This window comes from Hemitrygon akajei, unplaced genomic scaffold (assembly GCF_048418815.1).
Source record: "Hemitrygon akajei unplaced genomic scaffold, sHemAka1.3 Scf000090, whole genome shotgun sequence".
Classification (NCBI taxonomy): Eukaryota; Metazoa; Chordata; class Chondrichthyes; order Myliobatiformes; family Dasyatidae; genus Hemitrygon; species Hemitrygon akajei.
Window position 1 is genome coordinate 1,760,305 of NW_027331976.1, and position 20,247 is coordinate 1,780,551.

At 47.4% G+C, this 20,247-nt stretch overlaps 1 protein-coding gene across 1 annotated transcript in view; it reads right to left on the reverse strand.

Moving 5' to 3' along the window:
- LOC140722826 (uncharacterized) overlaps window positions 1-20,247 on the reverse strand; it is a 42,170-nt gene that overhangs the window by 6,111 nt on the left and 15,812 nt on the right. The window contains exons 4-9 of the mRNA XM_073037479.1: window positions 9,245-9,442; window positions 8,506-8,601; window positions 7,737-7,832; window positions 6,797-6,892; window positions 6,035-6,130; window positions 5,084-5,179 (exon numbers count right to left, since the gene is read on the reverse strand). Of these exons, the coding sequence (XP_072893580.1) occupies window positions 5,084-5,179; window positions 6,035-6,130; window positions 6,797-6,892; window positions 7,737-7,832; window positions 8,506-8,601; window positions 9,245-9,302 (538 nt within the window). The 5' untranslated portion in view covers window positions 9,303-9,442. The remainder of the gene's footprint in view (window positions 1-5,083; window positions 5,180-6,034; window positions 6,131-6,796; window positions 6,893-7,736; window positions 7,833-8,505; window positions 8,602-9,244; window positions 9,443-20,247) is intronic.

Genomic DNA, 20,247 nt, shown 5'->3' on the forward strand with positions numbered 1-20,247 from the left:
GAGTTAAATGTGTTGAAAGAATAAGTAAATGTAGGAAGGACAACAAAATTCTAGGGGCGTATAGCCCGATGGGAGTTCGGGCAGCTGGGTTAAGCACAATAGACAGCGATTCAAACAGAGAGAGGAGAAATGGGCTAAAAATTCTATATCTGAATGCACGAAGTGTCAGGAATAAGGCGGATGAGCTTGAAGCCCAGGTGCGAATGGGTAACTATGATGTTGTTGGGATAATGGAGACATGGCTGCAGGGAGATCAGACCTGGGAAATGAATGTTCAAGGGTATACGTGCTATCGTAGGGACAGAAATGTGGGCAGAGGGGGTGGGGTGGCCCTGTTGGTGAGGAATGAGATTCAGTCCTTTGCAAGGGGGGGACATAGGGTCAGGAGAAGTAGAGTCTGTGTGGACAGAACTGAGGAACAGTAAGGGCAAAAGGACCCAAATGGGTGTTGTCTACAGGCCACCAAACAGTAGCATGGATATTGGGTGCAAGTTGAATAGGGAGTTAACATTGGCATGTGGCAAAGGTAATGTTGCAGTAGTTATGGGGGATTTCAACATGCAGGTGAACTGGGAGAATCAGGTTGGTGCTGGACCACAGGATAGGGAGTTTGTAGAGTGCCTACGGGATGCATTCTTGGAACAGCTTGTACGAGAGCCGACCAGGGACAAGACTATTCTGGATTTAGTGTTATGTAATGAACAGGATTTGATAAGCGATCTTGCAGTCAGGGAGCCATTAGGAGGTAGTGATCATAATATGATAAGTTCTTATCTGTAATTTGAGAAGGATAAGGGCAGCTCGGAGGTGTCAGTGTTGCAGTTGAACAGGGGAAACTATGGAGCCATGAGGGAGGAGCTGGCTAAAGTTGACTGGATGGATAGCCTAGCAGAAAAGACAGTGGAACAGCAATGGTAGGTATTCTTGGGAATAATGCACAAGGTGCAAAATCAGTTCATCCCCCACAGAAGGAAGGATTCAAAGGGGGGAAAGGGGCCACAGTGGTTGACAAAGGAAGTCAGAGATTACATAGCATTAAAAAAAAGGAAGTATGACAGAGCTAAGGTGAGTGGGAGGACAGATGATTGGGAAGTTTTTAAGGAACAACAGAACTTAACCAAAAAGACAATATGGGGAGAAAAAAATGAGGTACGAACGCAAGCTAGCTAGGAATATAAAGGAAGATAGCAAAAGCTTTTTTAGGTATGTGAAGAGAAAGAAGATAGTTAAGAACAATGTTGGGCCCTTGAAGAATGAATTAGGTGAAATTGTTATGGGAAACAGAGAAATGGCAGAAGAATTTAATGAGTACTTTAGATCTATTGTCTATTGTCAGGTTCCCCCTTAACTATTTCACCTTTCACCCTTAACCCATGACCTCTGTAATGTCAGTGGAAAAGCTTGTATTGACACGACCTGTACCCTCATCATTATATATACCTCCATCTAATCTCCCCTCATTCTCCTTCATTCCAGGGAATGAAGCCCAAACCTATTGAACCTTTCACTATAACCCAGGTCCTCAAGTCCCAGCAATATCCTTGTAAATTTTCCCCGAACTCTGTCAAATCTTATTGATGTCTTTCCTGCCAGCAGCTGACAATATTCCAAATCAGGCCCTGCCAAAGCTTTATACAACTTCACCATAACATCACGACCGAATACTTTGATTTATGAAGGCCAAACTGCCAAACGCTCTCTTCACGACCCGATCTACCTGTGATGCCACTTCCAATTATGAATCTCTATTCCCAGATTGAACAGGGAGAGAAACATTCCCCTCAGTGATCTTCTCCTCTGACACCAGATCTGGTGGTGGACAAACCCAGCCCAGGTTCTCAGTCATTGCTTCCTGGGTTCCCACTAGTTCACTACGAATGTGAACCAGTCAGAGAACTAACTGTGGTGTGGGGGAACACCACTGGGGAGATGGGAGGTAACAACACAGGAAGAAACTATCAACTAAAATCAAATGGGTTAAACCTCAAACTCCACACTATTCTCCCCACCCCCCCCCCCCCCCCCGGGCCATTCACACCTCCCTCTTCAGTCAACCCTCTTCTTTAATCTCACACCCCATTCTTCTCTCATAACCATCCATCCTTCCTATCTGAGACACTGAAATCCCTCCCCTTAGTTCTCCCCCACTCCACAAACACAACCCTCGCAATTCACTCCATCTTTCTCCTGTTAGACACTCCATCCCTCCCTCTCCCAGACACCACCACACTGTCTCCTCAGTTTGTCTGCTACTCACCCAATACATCCCACTTTCCTCTATTACTCTGTCCAACAACTGTGGTCCAACATACCTTCTCTCTCCATCCTGTCACAGTTCCTATCTCCCCTTCTCTCATTTCTCACTAGTTTCTTCCCTCTGATCTGTCAGTCTTTCTCTCTGACCTCTCAGAACATCCCTTTGACACTTACTCCATCACTCTCAGCTCAATCATCCCTCTCACTGTGTCCACCAAGTCCCCTAATGCCCTCTGATTCCCAAACACTTCAAAAACCACCCAATACCCTGATGCACCATAGTCCTGCCCAACCTCCATATAACGTCCACTATTCAGCAGGTGTCCTGTGTATTCCCACCCACCACAGGAGCTACAATTCTCCAGGCATCTCCTCCGATCCCAACATGATGACCAATCTCCAATCCCTCGGCCATCCCATCCCGACTCAACCCATTTGATAGCCCAGCATCTGCCAGTGAACCCGAGTCCCGTCGATATCCATGTCCCATCCTCGTTGCCCTCTTTAAACACTGAAACAACATTCACCACATTCCAGGCACCAGCGGTGAGCGATGAAACAAATATTCCCAGAGTTTCCTTCAATGATCCCCAGCATTGATCCTGATCTGCACTGTCCAGCTGTGGACCTGTGAATCTTCAGCATCACTTCATCTCCAGCCACCTCTTCCCCAACTCCTCCCCCAACTCTATGGGACCCTCTCATACCTCATTCCCTCCTTGTCTGCCTTTCCCCTCCAATTAGCCCTCTTTCTACCCACTTCTACATTCACTCGCCCCATTTCCATCCATCCAGTCACCATCCTCCCTCCACTACTCTATCTTACACATTCCCCTCCATTCCCTTGTTGGTGCTCTCTCCTGTCCTGCCCTACCTTCCCAACTATCCCTCCTTCCCTTTGAGTCACCAGTGGCTAATGACGAAGCAAATGCCTTCACCAAATGTGAGCTCTCTTGAACTTCGCAGAAATTTCACACAGACAGGTGGGATGAATAACTGAACACTCATTGGCAGCCCGTTACGACGCACATCCAACAGCTGAATTGGTCTGTGAGAAGTTCGACATCACAGAGAGAGACTGAGAGACCCCGATGGCAAAAGAACTAATACCTGAAGTTGTCTGTCCTGCTGAGACAGAGGATGGTGATGGGGTGGGTTGTCCTGTAGATGATCCATCGGACTGATCCTTTGTGGAAGCCTCCAGGTCTGGAACAAAGTAACAGAGACATGGGAGAGTGGTAGAGATTAAACAGGGACAATAATTCATAAAGATGAGAGATTCTGCAGATGCTGAAAATCCAGAGCAACACACACAAAATGCTGGAAGAACTCAGCAGGTCAGGCTGCATCTCTGGACGGGAATAAACAGTGAATGTTTTGGGCTGAGACCCTTCATCAGCACTGGAGAGGAAGGGAGAAGAAGCCAGAATAAAGAGGTGGGGAGGAGTATAGCTGGCAGGTGACAGGTGAAGCCAGGTGAGTGGGAAGGTGGGTGGGTGAGGGAGGAGATGATTTGAGAAGCTTGGAGGTGATACATAGAACAAGGGCTGAAGGAGGACTAATCCCACCGGAGAGGACAATGGACCAGAGAATAAAGGAAGTGAAGAGGGTGTCCGGAGGGAGATGATGGGCAGTGAGCAGAACAGAAGGGCTAAATAGTGAGCCAAAAAGAGGTGGAAGGAGAGGGAATTGATAGGGGTATAAATTACTGGAAGTTCAAGAAATCAATGTTCATGCTGTCAGTTTGGACACGACCCAGACACAGTATGAGGTGTTGCCCCTCCAATCAAAGTTTGACCTCATCATGTCAGTGGCGGAGGCCTTGGACATACATGTGGGAATGGGAATGGGAAGTTGAATTGAAATGGGAGCCACTGGGACAACAATTTGAAAAGGAGGTCTCTGATCTGAAGAGATACCAAAACCATCCAGTCCCTGTTCAGCAACTCCCCTCGTGAATGTCTGTGACCAGTCACTACTCTCAGTCAGAGCCCAGATGAATATTTGGGGCTGAAGAAGAGAATGATTGTTCCCTTCAATGATCCCCACCACACATACCTGCATTTGCAGACCCTGCTCGGGTGGTGGTCAAACCCAGACCAGGGTCTCCCGTTACAGATCGCTGGGGTTCATGAGTTGTGTCTGACTGGGAATCTGTAATAAGAAGATATACAAAGGATGGGGAAAGTAGTAAACAAGTTTTATGTTCAATCAGGTAGGAACTCAATGGCAGGAACAGCAGGTTCAAGTCCAGGTCAAATCTGTCCTCTGAAATACATACACTTCACTCTTCTTTGCTCTTTAATTCCTCTACCCTTGTCTCACAAATCCCTCTCCTCACATCTCCCTCTCTCAGCATTCACTCTGTCTGCATCACTCTCTTTTCAGTCTCTCCTTCCCTACCTCTAGTTGGAGCATCACTCTCACTGATCTCTCTGTCTGACTCTCCGCACACAGTCATCAATCTCTCATTCCTCCCACTCCAGCATGGATGACTGCGAAGATACAGTACTTCGGGTTCTACACAGCATACATTCTCTGACAATAAATGGAGCCATTTGAAACTTCCCTCTTGTGTCACTCTCAGTCTCTCCACCCCTGTCTTTTCATTCCTCCCACCCCACTCTCTCCAACCCCCAACAGAGCCTCACCCCTCACGACCTACCAAACGCAACCCAACAGACAGGAGAGAGGAACCACTGACTCCATCATTCACAGCCCTACCCACAATGCACTGTACATCCAGTAGGTGAACTGGTCCATGGGAGGTTCATCCTCACAGAGTGAGAGAGACTGAATGAACACAGACCGACATGAGACTTGGTACCTGAGGATGTGTCTCCCGCTGGGACAGAGGACAGTTCCCGGGTGTGCTCTCCAGTAGACAATCCTGTAGACTGATCCAGTGTTGAAGCCTCCAGATCTGGAACAAATTAACAGAGACATGGGAGAGTGGCAGAGATTAAACAGGGACAATAATTCATAAAGATGAGAGATTCTGCAGATGCTGAAAATCCAGAGCAACACACACAAAATGCTGGAAGAACTCAGCAGGTCAGACTGCATCTCTGGAGGGAAATAAACAGTGAATGTTTTGGGCTGAGACCCTTCATCAGCACTGGAAAGGAAGGGTGAAGAAGCCAGAATAAAGAGGTGGGGAGGAGTAAAGCTGGCAGGTGATAGGTGAAGCCAGGTGAGTGGGAAGGTGGGTGGGTGTGGGAGGGGATGATTTGAGAAGCTTGGAGGTGATACATAGAAGTAAAGAGCTGAAGGAGGACTAATCCAATCGGAGAGGACAGTGGACCATAGAATAAAGGAAGTGAAGAGGGTGTCCAGAGGGAGATGAAGGGCAGGTGAGCAGAACAGAAGGGCTAAATAGTTAGCCAAAGAGAGGTGGAAGGAGAGGGAATTGGTAGGGGTATAAATTACTGGAAGTTCGAGAAATCAATGTTCATGCTGTCAGTTTGGACACGACCCAGACACAGTATGAGGTGTTGCCCCTCCAATCAAAGTTTGACCTCATCATGTCAGTGGCGGAGGCCTTGGACATACATGTGGGAACGGGAATGGGGAGTTGAATTGAAATGGGAGCCACTGGGACAACAATTTGAAAAGGAGGTCTCTGATCTGAAGAGATACCAAAACCATCCAGACCCGGTTCAGCAACTCTCCCTCGTGAATGTCTCTGACCAGTCAGTACTCTCAGTCAGAGCCCAGATGAATATTTGGGGCTGAAGAAGATAAAGATTGTTCCCTTCAATGATCTCACCACACATACCTGCATTTGCAGACCCTGCTGGGGTGGTGGTCAAACCCAGACCAGGGACTCCCGTTACAGATCGCTGGGGTTCATGAGTTGTGTCTGACTGGGAATCTGTAATAAGAAGATATACAAAGGATGGGGAAAGTAGTAAACAAGTTTTACGTTCAATCAGGAAGGAACTCAATGGCACGAACAGGAGGTTCAAGTCCAGGTCAAATCTGTCCTCTGAAATACATACACTTCACTCTTCTTTGCTCTTTAATTCCTCTACCCTTGTCTCACAAATCCCTCTCCTCACATCCTCCTCTCTCAGCATTCACTCCGTCTGCATCACTCTCTTTTCAGTCCCTCCTTCCTTCCCTCCGGTTGGAGCATCACTCTCACTGATCTCTCTGTCTGACTCTCCTCACACAGTCATCACTCTCTCTTTCCTCCCACTCCAGCATGGATGTCTGCGAAGATCAAGTACTTCAGGTTCTACACAGCATACATTCTCTGATAATAAATGGAGCCATTTGAAACTTCCCTCTTGTGTCACTCTCAGTCTCTACACCCCTCTCTTTTCTTTCCTCCCACCCCACTCTCTCCAACCCCCAGCAGAGCCTCACGACTCACCAAACCCAACCCAACAGACAGGACAGAGGAACCACTGACTCCATCATTCACACCCCTACCCACAATGCACTGTACATCCAGTAGGTGAACTGATCCATGGGAGGTTCAACCTCACAGAGTGACAGAGACTGAATGAACACAGACAGACATGAGACTTGGTACCTGAGGATGTGTCTCCTGCTGGGACAGAGGACAGTTCCTGGGTGTGTTCTCCAGTAGACAATCCTGTAGACTGATCCAGTGTTGAAGTCTCCAGGCCTGGAACAAAGTAACAGAGACATGGGAGAGTGGCAGAGATTAAACAGGGACAATAATTCATAAAGATGAGAGATTCTGCAGATGCTGAAAATCCAGAGCAACACACAAAATGCTGGAAGAACTCAGCAGGTCAGACTGCATCTCTGGAGGGGAATAAACAGCGAATGTTTTGGGCTGAGACCATTCATCAGCACTGGAGAGGAAGGGGAAGAAGCCAGAATAAAGAGGTGGGGAGGAGTAAAGCTGGCAGGTGAGTGGCAAGGTGGGTGGGTGAGGGAGGGGATGATTTGAGAAGCTTGGAGGTGATACATAGAAGAAGTAAAGGGCTGAAGGAGGACTAATCCCATTGGAGAGGACAATGGACCATAGAATAAAGGAAGTGAAGAGGGTGTCCGGAGGGAGATGATGGGCAGGTGAGCAGAACAGAAGGGCTAAATAGTGAGCCAAAAAGAGATGGAAAGAGAGGGAATTGGTAGGGGTATAAATTACTGGAAGTTCGAGAAATCAATGTTCATGCTGTCAGTTTGGACACTACCTAGACACAGTATGAGCTGTTGCTCCTCCAATCAAAGATTGACCTCATCATGTCAGTGCAGGAGTCCTTGGACAGACATGTGAGAACGGGAATGGGAATGGGAAGTTGAATTGAAATGGGTAGCCACTGGGACAACAATTTGGAAAGGAGGTCTCTGATCTGAAGAGATACCAAAACCATCCAGTCCCTGTTCAGCAACTCTCCCTCATGAATGTCTGTGACCAGTCACTACTCTCAGTCAGAGCCCAGGTGAATATTTGGGGCTGAAGAAGAGAAAGATTGTTCCTTCAATGACCTCACCGCACATACCTGCATTTGCAGACCCTGCTGGGGTGGTGGTCAAACCCAGACCAGGGTCTCCCATTACAGATCGCTGGGGTTCATGAGTTGTGTCTGACTGGGAATCTGTAATAAGAAGATATACAAAGGATGGGGAAAGTAGTAAACAAGTTTTAAATTCAATCAGGTAGGAACTCAATGGCAGGAACAGCAGGTTCAAGTCCAGGTCAAATCTGTCCTCTGAAATACATACACTTCACTCTTCTTTGCTCTTTAATTCCTCTACCCTTGTCTCACAAATCCCTCTCCGCACATTTCCCTCTCTCATCATTCACTCTGTCTGCATCACTCGCTTTTCAGTCTCTCCTTCCCTCCCTCTAGTTGGAGCGTCACTCTCACTGATCTCTCTGTCTGACTCTCTGCACAAAGTCATCACTCTCTCTTTCCTCCCACTCCAGCATGGATGTCTGCAAAGATCAAGTACTTCAGGTTCTACACAGCATACATTCTCTGATAATAAATGGAGCCATATGAAACCTCCCTCCTGTGTCACTCTCAGTCTCTCCACCCCTCTCTTTTCATTCCTCCCACCCCACTCTCTCCAACCCCCAACAGAGCCTCATCCCTCACGACTCACCAAACCCAACCCAACAGACAGGACAGAGGATCCACTGACTCCATAAATCACTCCCCTACCCACAATGCACTGTACATCCAGTAGGTGAACTGATCCATGGGAGGTTCAACCTCACAGAGTGAGAGAGACTGAATGAACACAGACGGACATGAGACTTGGTACCTGAGGATGTGTCTCCCGCTGGGATAGAGGTCAGATTCTGAGTCTCTTCTCTAGTAGACGATCCTTTAGACTGTTCCAATGTGGAAACCCTCATGTCTGGAACAAAGCAATACAGAACTTAAACAACACAACAGGGACAATAGTTCACAAAGAAGAAAGATTCTGAAAATCCAGAGCAACACACAAAATGCTGGAAGAACTCAGCAGGTCAGGCTGCATCTCTGGAGGGGAATAAACAGTGAATGTTTTGGGCTGAGACCCTTCATCAGCACTGGAGAGGAAGGGGGAAGAAGCCAGAATGGTGGGGAGGAGTACAGCTGGCAGGTGACAGGTGAAACCAGGTGAGTGGGAAGGTGGGTGGGTGAGGGAGGGGTTGATTTGAGAAGCTGGGAGGTGTTATGTGGAAGAGGTAAAGGGCTGAAGGCGGAGCAATCGAATCGCAGTGAACAGAATAAGAGATGGAGGGGGGGGGGGGGACCAGAGGGAGTTGATGGGCAACTGAGGAGAACAGAGGGGTTAAGAGGGGAGCCAGAGTAAAAATGGAATTAGAGAGAAGTGGTAGGGGAGAGAAATTACTGGAAGTTAGAGAAATCAATGTTCATGCTATTAGTTTGCAGGCTACCCAGATGGAATATGAGTTGTTGGCCCTCCAGTCTGAGTTTGGCCTCATCATGTCAGTAGAGGAGGCCTTGGATAGACAACTGGGAATGGGAAGTTGAACTGAAATAGGGATCTTTACCTGAGCTCACAGACCCAGCTGGTGTGGTGGTCAAACCCGGAACAGGTTCACCTGTCATCGAGCCCTGTGGTTCCGGAGTTGTGTCTGACTGGGTATCTGTACGTGAGCTTGAAGACCCTGCTGTGGTGGTGGTCAAACCCAGGCCAAGTTCTGTGGTCACAGATCCCTGGGGTTCCCGAGTTGTGTCTGACTGAGAATCTGCAATAAGAAGATATACAAAGGAAGAGCAAAGTAGTGAACAGGTCTTACGTTCGATCAGGAAGGATCTCAATGGCAGGAATGGGAGGCTCAAGTCCAGGTCAAATCTGACTACCTCTACCCTCGTCTCCCAAATCTCTCTCCTCACATCTCCCTCTCGGCATTCACTCTCTTGTCAGTCTCTCCTTCCTTCCCTCCAGTTGGAGTGTCACTCTCACTGATCTCTCTGTCTGACTCTCCTCACACAGTCATCACTCTCTCCTCACTCACCTCATTCCTCCCACTCCACCATCCCACGTCTCTCTCCATCCCTCTCTCCAGTGTGTTTTCACCCATTTCCTTCTGTCCACGTACTGAATTACTCAAATCCCACTCCGATCGTTTCTATGTCTCATCAGTCACCGTGTAACTCCTCACAGTCATTCCTCCCTCCTCTCTGTGACCATCCTCCCCTCTCAACTACAATGGGAGAAGGAACATCAGGATTTCACTGTGGCAGATGTATGGATGGAAATCTCTGTGGTCGATCTCTCTCTCTATCTCTCCCCCTCTCCCTCTCCCTGTCTCTCTCAACACTGCGGGAGTTTTCTGCCGATTCTCGAGTCGGAGAATCTCAGAATAAAAAGTGATGCAGCAGACTGTAAGATCATCACAGTGAAAATACAAATAATAATAATAATAATAATAATAATAATAATAATAAATAAGCAATAAACATTGTGAACAGGAGATGAAGAGTTCTTGAGAGTGAGTCCATAGGTTGTGGGAACAGTTTATGAGTGGGATGAGTGGTGAGTGAAGTTTTACCCCTCTGGTTCAGCAGCCTAATGTCTAGGGGGTAATAACTTTTTCTGAACCTGGTGGTATGTGTCCTGAGGCTCCTGTAACTTCTTCCTGATGGCAACAATGCAAAGAGAACATCGAACATAGAAATCTACAGCACATTACAGGCCCTTCTCTACAGTAACCGTGGTGTACAAAGGCTGATGTAAACAGCCTCTAGAAACCGTCTGGAATTTCCCTACAACATAGCCCTCTATGTTTCTAGCTCTAAGTACCTACCTAAGAGCCTCTTAAAAGACCCTATTGTATCTGCCTCTACCACCGTCACCGGCAGTGCATTCCACGCACCCACCACTCTCTATGTGAAAAACTTAGTCCTGACATCCCCCTTGTACCTACTTCCAAGCACCTTAAACCTATGCCCCCTCGTGTTAGCCATTTCAGAACTGGGAAAAGCCTCTGACTATTCACAGGATCAATGCCTCTCATCATCCTATACCCCTCTACCAGGTCACACCTCATCCTCCATTGCTCCAAGAAGAAAAGGCCAAGTTCATTCAACCTATTCCATAAGGCATGCTCCCCAATCTAGGTAATATTCTTGTAAATCTCCTCTGCACTCTCTCTATAATATCCCCATTCCTTCCCGTAGTGAGGTGACCAAAAGTGAACACTGGACTCCAATTGGGGTCTGACCAAGGTCTTGTATAGCTGTAACAACACTGTCAAATTGTGTAGCAGCTTTGAGTGTCCTATTGACATGGACCCCAAGATCTCTCAGATGCTCCACACTGCCACTAGTCTTACCATTAATATTATATTGTCTTCAAATTTGACCTACTGAAGTGACGCACCTCACACTTATCTGAGTTGAACTCCATCTGCCACTTCTCAGAGCAGTCCTGCATCCTATCAATGTCGCACTGTAACCTCTGACAATGCTCCAGACTATCTACAACATCCCCAACTTCTGTGTCATCAGCAAACTTACTAACCACCCCCCCCCCCCAACTTCCTCATCCAGGTCATTTATAAAAATCATAAAGAGGAGGGGTCCCAGAACAGATCCCTGTGGAACACCACTGGTCACTGTCCTCCATGCAGAATACAAACCATCTACAACCACCCTTTGCCTTCTGTGGGCAAGCTGATTCTGGATCCACAAAGCAAGATCTACTTGGATCCCATGTCTCACTATTTTCTGAATGAGCCTAGCATTATCAAATGCCTTACTAAAATCCATATACACTGCATCCACTGCTCTACCTTCATCAATGTGTTTTGTTACATCCTCAAATAATTCAATCAGTTTCGTAAGGCATGACCTGCCCATGACAAAGCCATGCTGACTATCCCGAATCAGATTATGTTTCTCCACATGCTCATAAATCCTACCTCTCAGGATCTTCTCCAACAACTTGCCCATCACAGAAGTCAGACTCACTGGTCAATAATTTCCTGGATTATCTCTACTCCCTTTCTTGAACAACAGAACAGCATTTGCAACCTTCCAATCCTCTGGTACTTTACCTGTCCACATTGATGACGCTAAGATCACCGTCAGAGGCTCAGCACTCTCTTCCCTCACTTCCCTCTGTAGCCTGGGGTATATCTCATCTGGACCCAGTGACTTATCTAAATTAATATTTTTCAAATGTTCCAGCACAGCCTCTTTCTTAATGTCTATATACTCAAGTATTTCAGTCCACTGTAAGTCATTCCCACAAATGCCAAGGTCCTTTTCAGTAATGACCGCTGAAGTAAAGAATTCATTAAGTACCTCCGCTACTTACTCTGGCTCCATGCACATTTCCACTATTGCTCCTGACTGGTCCTATTCTCCCACGGCTCATCCTCTTGCTCTTCACATTCTTGTAGAATGCCTTGGGGTTCTCCTGAATCCTGCTCACCAAGGCCTTCTCATGGCCCCTTCTAGCTCTCCTAATTTCAACCCTGAGCTCCTTCCTGGCACCCTTGTAATTTTTAGAGCTCTAACAGTACCTAGTTTCTTGAACCTTTCTCTTAACGCTTTTCTTTTCTCTTATCTAGATTTTCTACATTCTTTGTCCAGCATGGTTCCTTTACCCTACCATACTTTCTGTGCTTCAATGGAACAAACCTTGCAGAACACCATGCGAATGTTCCCTGAACATTTGCCATATTTCTGCCATGCTTTTCCCTGAGAACATCTGCTCCCAATTTATGTTCCCAAGTTCCTGCCTAATAGCATATTCTCCCCACCACCACCACCACAATTAAATATTTTCCCAAATTGTCTGCTCCTATCCTTCTCCAGCGCCATGGTGAAGGAGATAGAGTTGTAATCACTATCTCCAAAATGCTCTCCCACCGAGAGACCTGACAGCTGACCAGGTTCATTTCCTGATACCAGATCAACCACAACCTCTCCCACAGTTGGCTTATCTGCATCAGGAAATCTTCCTGAACACACCTAACAAACTCCATCCCATCCAAACCCCTTGCTCTAAGGAGATGCCAGTCAATGTAAGGAAAGTTAAAATCACCCATCACAACACCCCTCTTATTATTGCACCATTCCAGAATCTGCCTCCCTATCTGCTCCTTGATGTCTATGGGGGGGGGGGGGGGGGAAGGTTCTGTAAAAAAAACAGCAGAGTTATTGCCCTTTCCTGTTTCTGACTTCCAGCCACAATGACTCCATGACTTCCTCATTTTCTGCAAACATGATACTATCCCTGAATATTTGTGCTACTCCCCCACCTCGTTTGCCTCTCTACCTGTCCTTTTTCACACATCTAAAGCCCGGCACACTCAGCAGCCATTCCTGCCCCTGAGACATCCGAGACTGTAATGGCCACAAAATCACAGTTCCATGTATTGATCCATGCTCCAAGTTCATCTGCCTTGTTTATGATACTCTTTGCATTAAAATAGACACATCTCAAACCATCTGGCTGAGTGCTTCTTTGCTGTATCATCTGTCTATCCTTCTCAAAAATTCCCAACAATCTGTCACTAATTGTGCGCCAACCACCCCATCCTCTGCCTCTTCACTAGTTTAAACCCTCCCGAATAGCATTAGCAAACCTCCCTCCCAGGATACTGTTTCCCCTCCAGTTTAGGTGCAACCTGTCCCACTTGTACAGGTCACCCCTTCCCCAGAAAAGGTTCCAAAGATCCAAGAACTTGAAACCCTGCCTCCTACACCATCTCCTCAGCCATCTGCACTATCTTCCTGTTCTGACCTTCATGAGCTCGTGGCAACAGGAGTAATCCGGAGATTACCACCGTGGAGGTCCTGCTTTTCAGCCTCCTTCCTAACTCCCTAAACTTACTGTGCATGACCTCTATCCCTCTCCTGTCTCATTGGTACCAACATGTACCATGACCTCCAGCTGCTCACTCTCCCCTTCCAGAATATTCTGCAATCGCTCAGAGACATCCTGGACCCCAGCACCCAGGAAGCAACACATTATCCTGGCGTCTCTTTTCCTGCCACAGAATCTCCTGTCTGTCCCCCGAACTATCGAGTCCACTGTGACTATTGCTCTGCCTAACTTCACCCTCCCCTTCTGAAGTTCAGAGCTGACCACAGTGCTGTTGATCTGGCTGCTGCTGCCTTGCCCAGATAGATCATCCCCCTCAGCAGTATCCTACCTGTTGATGAGGGGAATGGCCACAGGGGCACTCTACACTGACTACCTTCTCCCTTTACCTCTCTCGGTGTTCACCCATCTGCTCCCCGAATTCTGCACTCTGGGTCTAACACCTGTTCAAAAGTCATACCTATCAATTGTTCTGCCTGCTGGATATTCCTAAGTTCATCCATCTCCAGCTCCAGCTCCTTTATGGGGTCTTTCAGGAGCTGGAATCGGCTGCACCTCCCGCAGGTGCAGTCATCAGGGAGACTATCCGGTTCCAGGAATTCCCACATCCTACAGAGGGACCATAGAGAGGAACTATAGGCAGGCAGTCACTCCAGGGCCTCGGGAGACAGAGAAGTGGGTAACAGTCGGGAGAGGGAAGGGCAAGAGGCAGATGCTATAGAGTACCCCTGTGGTGGTCCCCCTTAAGAATAAGTACTCCTGTTTGAGTACTGCTGGAGGAGACGGCCTACCTGGAGGAGGCAACAGTGGCCACGCCTCTGGGGCAGAGTCTGGCTCTGTGGCTCAGAAGGGTAGGGAAAGGAAGAGGATGGCGGCAGTGATAGGGGACTCTATAGTTAGGGGGCCACACAGGCGATTCTGTGCACGCAGAAAAGAAAAGCGGATGGTAGTTTGCCTCCCAGGTGCCAGGATCCGGGATGTTTCTGATTGCGTCCACTATATCTTTAAGTGGGAAGGAGAACAGCCAGAGGTTGTGGTCCATATTGGTACCAGCGATATAGGCAAGAAAAGGGAGGAGGTCCTGAAAACAGACTACAGGGAGTTAGGGAGGAAGTTGAGAAGCAGGACCTCAAAGGTAGTAATCTCCGGATTACTGCCTGTGCCACGTGACAGTGAGTATAGGAATAGAATGAGGTGGAGGATAAATGTGTGGCTGAGAGTTTGGAGCAGGGGGAAAGGATTCAGATTTCTGGATCATTGGGACCTCTTTTGGGGTGGGTGTGACCTGTATAAAAAGGACGGGTTGCACTTGAATCTGACGGGGACAAATATCCTGGCAGGTGGGTTTGCAAAGGCTATGCGGGGGAGAGCTTAAAATAGAATTGCCGGGGTGTGGGAACCAAACTGAAGTGACGGAGGAAAGGGAGGTTGGGTCACAAATAGAGAAAGCTTGGAGACAGTGCGAAAGGGAGGATAGGCAGGTGATAGAGAAGGGACGCGCTCAGACCGATGGTTTGAGATGTGTCTATTTTAATGCGAGGAGTATTATGAATAAAGTGGATGAGCTTAGAGCGTGGATCAGTACTTGGAGCTATGATGTTGTGGCCATTACAGAGACTTGGATGGTGCAGGGGTAGGAATGGCTACTTCAAGTGCCAGGCTTTAGAGGTTTCCGAAAGGACAGGGAGGGAAGAAAAAGAGGTGGGGATGTGGCACTGTTGATCAGAGATAGTGTCACGGCTACAGAAAGGGAGGAAGTCATGGAGGGATTGTCTATGGAGTTTCTGTGGGTGGAAGTTAGGGACAGGAATGAGTCAATTGCTCTACTGGGTGCTTTTTATAGACCATCCAATAGTAAAAGGGACATTGAGGAGCAGATACAGAGACAGGTTGTTGTGGCGGGAGATTTCAATTTCCCAAATATTGATTGGCATCTCCCTGGAGTGAGTGATTTAGATGGAATAGAGTTCGCTATCTGTTTTCAGGCAGGTTTCTTTTATACAATATGTAGATAAGCCTACAAGAGTACTTCATCTGGTATTGGGAAATGAACCTGATCAGGTGTCAGGTCTCTCAGTGGGGAAGCATTTTGGAGATAGTTATCACAATTCTATCTCCTTTACCATAGCACTAGAGAGGGATAAGAACAAACAAGTTAGGAAAGTGTTTAATTGGAGTACAGGGAAATATGAGGCTATCTGGAAGGACTTGGAATCATAAATTGGGAACAGATGTTCTCAGGGAAATATACAGCAGAAATGTGGCAAACATTCAGGGGATATTTGTGTGGAATTCTGCAGAGGTACATTCCAATGAGACAGGGAAAGGATGGTAGGGTACAGGAACCATGGTGCACAAAGGCTGATGTAAATCTAGTCAAAAGAGCTTATGAAACGTACAAAAAACTAGGTAATGATGGAGATCTAGAAGATCATAAGGCTAGCAGGGAGGAGTTTAAGAATGAAATTAGGAGAGCCAGAAGGGGCCATGAGAAGGTCTTGGCCAATAGGAATAAGGAAAACCCCAAGGCATTCTACAAGTATGTGAAGACCAAGAGGATAAGACATGAGAGAATAGGACAAATCAAGTGTGACAGTGGCAAAGTGTGTATGGAACCGGAGGAGATGGCAGGGTATTAATGAATACTTAGCTGCAGTATTCACTATGGAAGAGGATCTTGGTGACTGTAGGGATGATTTGCAGTGGACTGAAAAGCTTGAGCATGTAGGTATTAAGGACGAGGATGTGCTGAAGGCTTTGGAAAGCATTAAGTTGGTTAAGTCACTGGGACCAGACAGGATGTACCCGAGGCTACTGTGGGAAACAAGGGAGGAGATTGCTGAGCCTCTGGCAATGATCTTTGCATCATCAGTGAGGACAGGAGAGGTTCCAGAAGATGGGAGGGTTGCGGATGTTGCTCCCTTATTCAAGAAAGGGAGTAGCAATAGCCCAGGAAATTATAGAACAGTGAGTCTTACTTCAGTGGTTGGTTATTTGATAGAGAAGATCCTGAGAGGCAGGATTTATGAACATTTGGAGAGGCATTATATGATTATGAATAGTCATCATGGCTTTGTCAAAGGCAGGTGGTGCCTTACGAGCCGAATGAACTTTATGAAGATGTGACTAAACACATTGATGAAGGTAGAGCTGTAGATGTAGTGTATATGGATTTTAGCAAGGCATTTGATAAGGTACCCCATGAAAGGCTTACTGAGAATGTAAGGAGGCATGGGATCCAAGTGGACATTGCTTTGTGGATCCAGAACTACTTTGCTAACAGAAGGCAAAGAGTGGTTGTAGACGGGTCACATTCTGCATTGAGGCCAGTGACCAGTGGTGTGCCTCAGGGATCTGTTCTGGGACCCTTACACTTTGTGATTTTTATAAATGTCCTGGATGGGGAAGTGGAGGGATGGGTTAGTAAATTTGCTGATGCCACAAAGGGTGGAGGCGTTGTGGATAGGGTGGAGGACTGTCAGAGGTTACAGCGGGACATGATGCCAAACTGGGCTGAGAAGTGGCAGATGGAGTTCAACCCAGATAAGTGTGAAGTGGTTCATTTCGGTAGATGAAATATGATGGCAGAATATGGTATTAATGGTAAGACTCTTGGCAGTATGGAGGATTAGAGGGATCTTGGCGTCCGAATCCGAAGGACGCTCAGATTAGCTGTGCAGGTTGACTCTGTGGTTAAGAAGGCGTATGGTGTACTGGCTTCATCAATCGTGGAATTGAATTTACAAGCCGAGAGGTAATGTTGCGGCTATATAGGACACAGGTCAAACCCCATTTAGAGTATGGTGCTCAATTCTGGTCACCTCACTACAGGAAGGATGTGGAAATCATAGAAAGGGTGCAGAGGAGATTTACAAGGATGTTGCCTGGATTGGGGAGCGTGCCTTATGAGAATAGGTTGAGTGAACTCAGCCTTATCTCCTTGAAGTGACGGAGGATGAGAGGTAACCTGATAGATGTGTACTCAATGATGAGAGGCATTGATCGTGTGGATAGTCAGAGGGTTTTTCCCAGGGCTGAAATGACTAGCACGAGAGGGCATAGTTTTAAGGTGCTTGGAAGTAGGTACAAAGGAGATGTCAGGGGTAAGTTTTTTACTCAGAGAGTGGTGAGTGCGTGGAATGGGCTGCCGGCAACGGTGGTGGAGGCGGATACGATAGGGTATTTTAAGAGACTCTGGATAGGTACATTGAGCTTAGAAAAATAGAGGCTATGGGTAATCCTAGGTAGTTCTAAGGTAAGGACATGTTCGGCACAGCTTTGTAGGCAAAGGGCCTGTATTGTGCTGCAGGTTTTCTATATTTCTATCTTTCCTATTCCACTAATCATATCTGCCACCCTGCCTGCACTGTATGATGGGTAACAAAGACCAGACCGCTTAACCTGTTTCTTTGGCCTCAGCCTCTTCTTATTAAAGCCTGACAACTCCTACTCTCATCGCTGACCTACTTCCCAACAATGGCCGCCCCGTTTGCCCCTTCTGTACTTTTATTTAATTTGCAGTGCTCTGCTCCCTACGCTGATCAGACCTCTGGAATGTTCGAACGCCTGTCTCCTCCTTCATCGCTATGGGTCGGGATGAAATTCTGGGACTGACCATGGGGATCAGTGTTCCCTTAGATGATCCCCACCACCAATTCCTGAGCTGTGGACCATCCTGCATCCATTGTTTCTCCACCCTCCACCCCCACAACTGTCTAAAGCTCCCTCTCAGCACACCTCCTCCCTCCAGTCTCCATCTTGTATCCCAGACCTTTCTCCCATCCCCACCTACAATCTCCCTCTATTGTCCTCATTTTCCTCCCTCCTCCTCACTCCCCCTTCTCTGCCCATCACTCTCCCTCCTCTCCACTTTCCCACTTCCCTCCACCCCAGTCATTCCCCTCTCACCCCTCCATTCTCCTCAATGTCTCCCCCTCCCTTGTTCATGATGATCATATGATCACCATGTGCTGACAGAGCAGCCTGGGGGGCAGGGGGGATACATGGACTCAAGTCACATTGTAGGAAGGATGTGGAAACTTTAGAGAGAGTGCAGAATAGATTTACAAGGACGATGTTTGGATTAGAGAGCAGGTCTTGTCAGGAGAGGTTGAGTGAGTGAGGACTTTTCCCTTTGGAGTGAAGGAGGATGAGAGGTGACGTGATGGAGGTGTACAAGATGGTAAGAGCAATAGATTGAACAGACAGCCAAACTTTTTCCCAGGAAAGAAGTGACTAATACCAGGACGTGTAATTTTAAAGTGACTGGAGGAAAGTATAGGGTGGATGTCAGAGGTAAAGTTCTTCACATGGAGAGTGTTGGGTGTGTGGAACACCCTGGAAAAGGGTGGTGGTATAGACAGATACATTCAGGGTGTTTAACACACTCATAAGTATATGGATGACAGAAACCTGGAGGGTTATGTAGGCGTATGTATTTACTTTGATTTGTACTTCAGAGAGCGCAAAGCACAGAATCAAATATCGCTGTGATGATTGTACGCTCTAGTATCAATTGTTTGGTGGCAATAAAAGTAAAGTAAAGGGGAGGGTTAGATTGATCTCAGATTATTGTCTATTGTCTATTAGGTCTGCTCAACATTGTGGGCCGAAGGGCCTGTGCTGTGCTGTACTGTTCTGTGTTCTATGATCTCTGTCACAGGTCAGACTGGGCAGTTTCATTCTGACCCCGGTTTGAAGGGGGATACGGGAAGGTGATCACAGACCACGGGTAGGGCAGCCGATTAGAAAACTCAGCCCGTGGTGTGTTGGTGACTCAGGATGTTCCAGAATTTCCCCAAAATTCTGTGCAGACCTACTCTGAGATCAATCTCACCCTTTCCTCCTACAAAACCTCCATGTTTCTGTCACCCACGTACCTATAAGTTTGTTAAATGCACCTAACGTATCTGTCTGCACTACCTCCCCTTGCAGGGTGTTTCACACACCCACCACTCTCTGTGTAAAGAACAATTTCTGACATCTACCCTATACTTCCCTCCAGTCACTTTAAAATTACACCCCCTGGTATTAGTTACTTCCTCCCTGGGGAAAAGTCTGGCTGTCCACTTGATCTCTGCCTCTTACCATCTTGTACACCTCCATCAATCACCTCTCATTCTCCTTAACTTGAAAGAAAAAGCCCGCACTTACTCGACCTCTCTTCACAAGACCTGCTCTCTAATCCAGATATTGTCCTGGTAAATCTATTCTGCACTCTCTCTGAAGCTTCCACATCCTTCCTGCAATGTGACCTGTCACCCTGTCATGTGAAGATCATAAAGGGAAGAGAGGAGGGGACATTGAAAAGAAGGGAGGGATAAGAAGGGAATGACTCCCCCCCACACCTCTAATCACCTTGCTTCATCCCACACACCAGACCTTGATCCTATCCCCCACCTCCGGTCTCCCTCCACTTTCCCTTCCCCTAATGCCCCCTCCCCACCCTCCTTCCTCTCCCCATGGTCTTCCCTCCACCCCAGTCTTTCCCCTCCTACCCCTCCACTCGCCTTCACTCTTCCCCATTCCCTTCCTCCCCACCGTGGCCTTTACAATGTTTCCCTGCTCCCCATGTGTGTCAGGGCAGACTGGGTTGGGTGGTTCTGCTCACCTCATTATGGGAAGGATGTGGAAGCTTTCGAGAGTGTGCTCAGGCTTTTATCACTGGAGTGAAGGAGGATGAGAGGGGACTTGATAAAGGTGTAAAGGATGGGA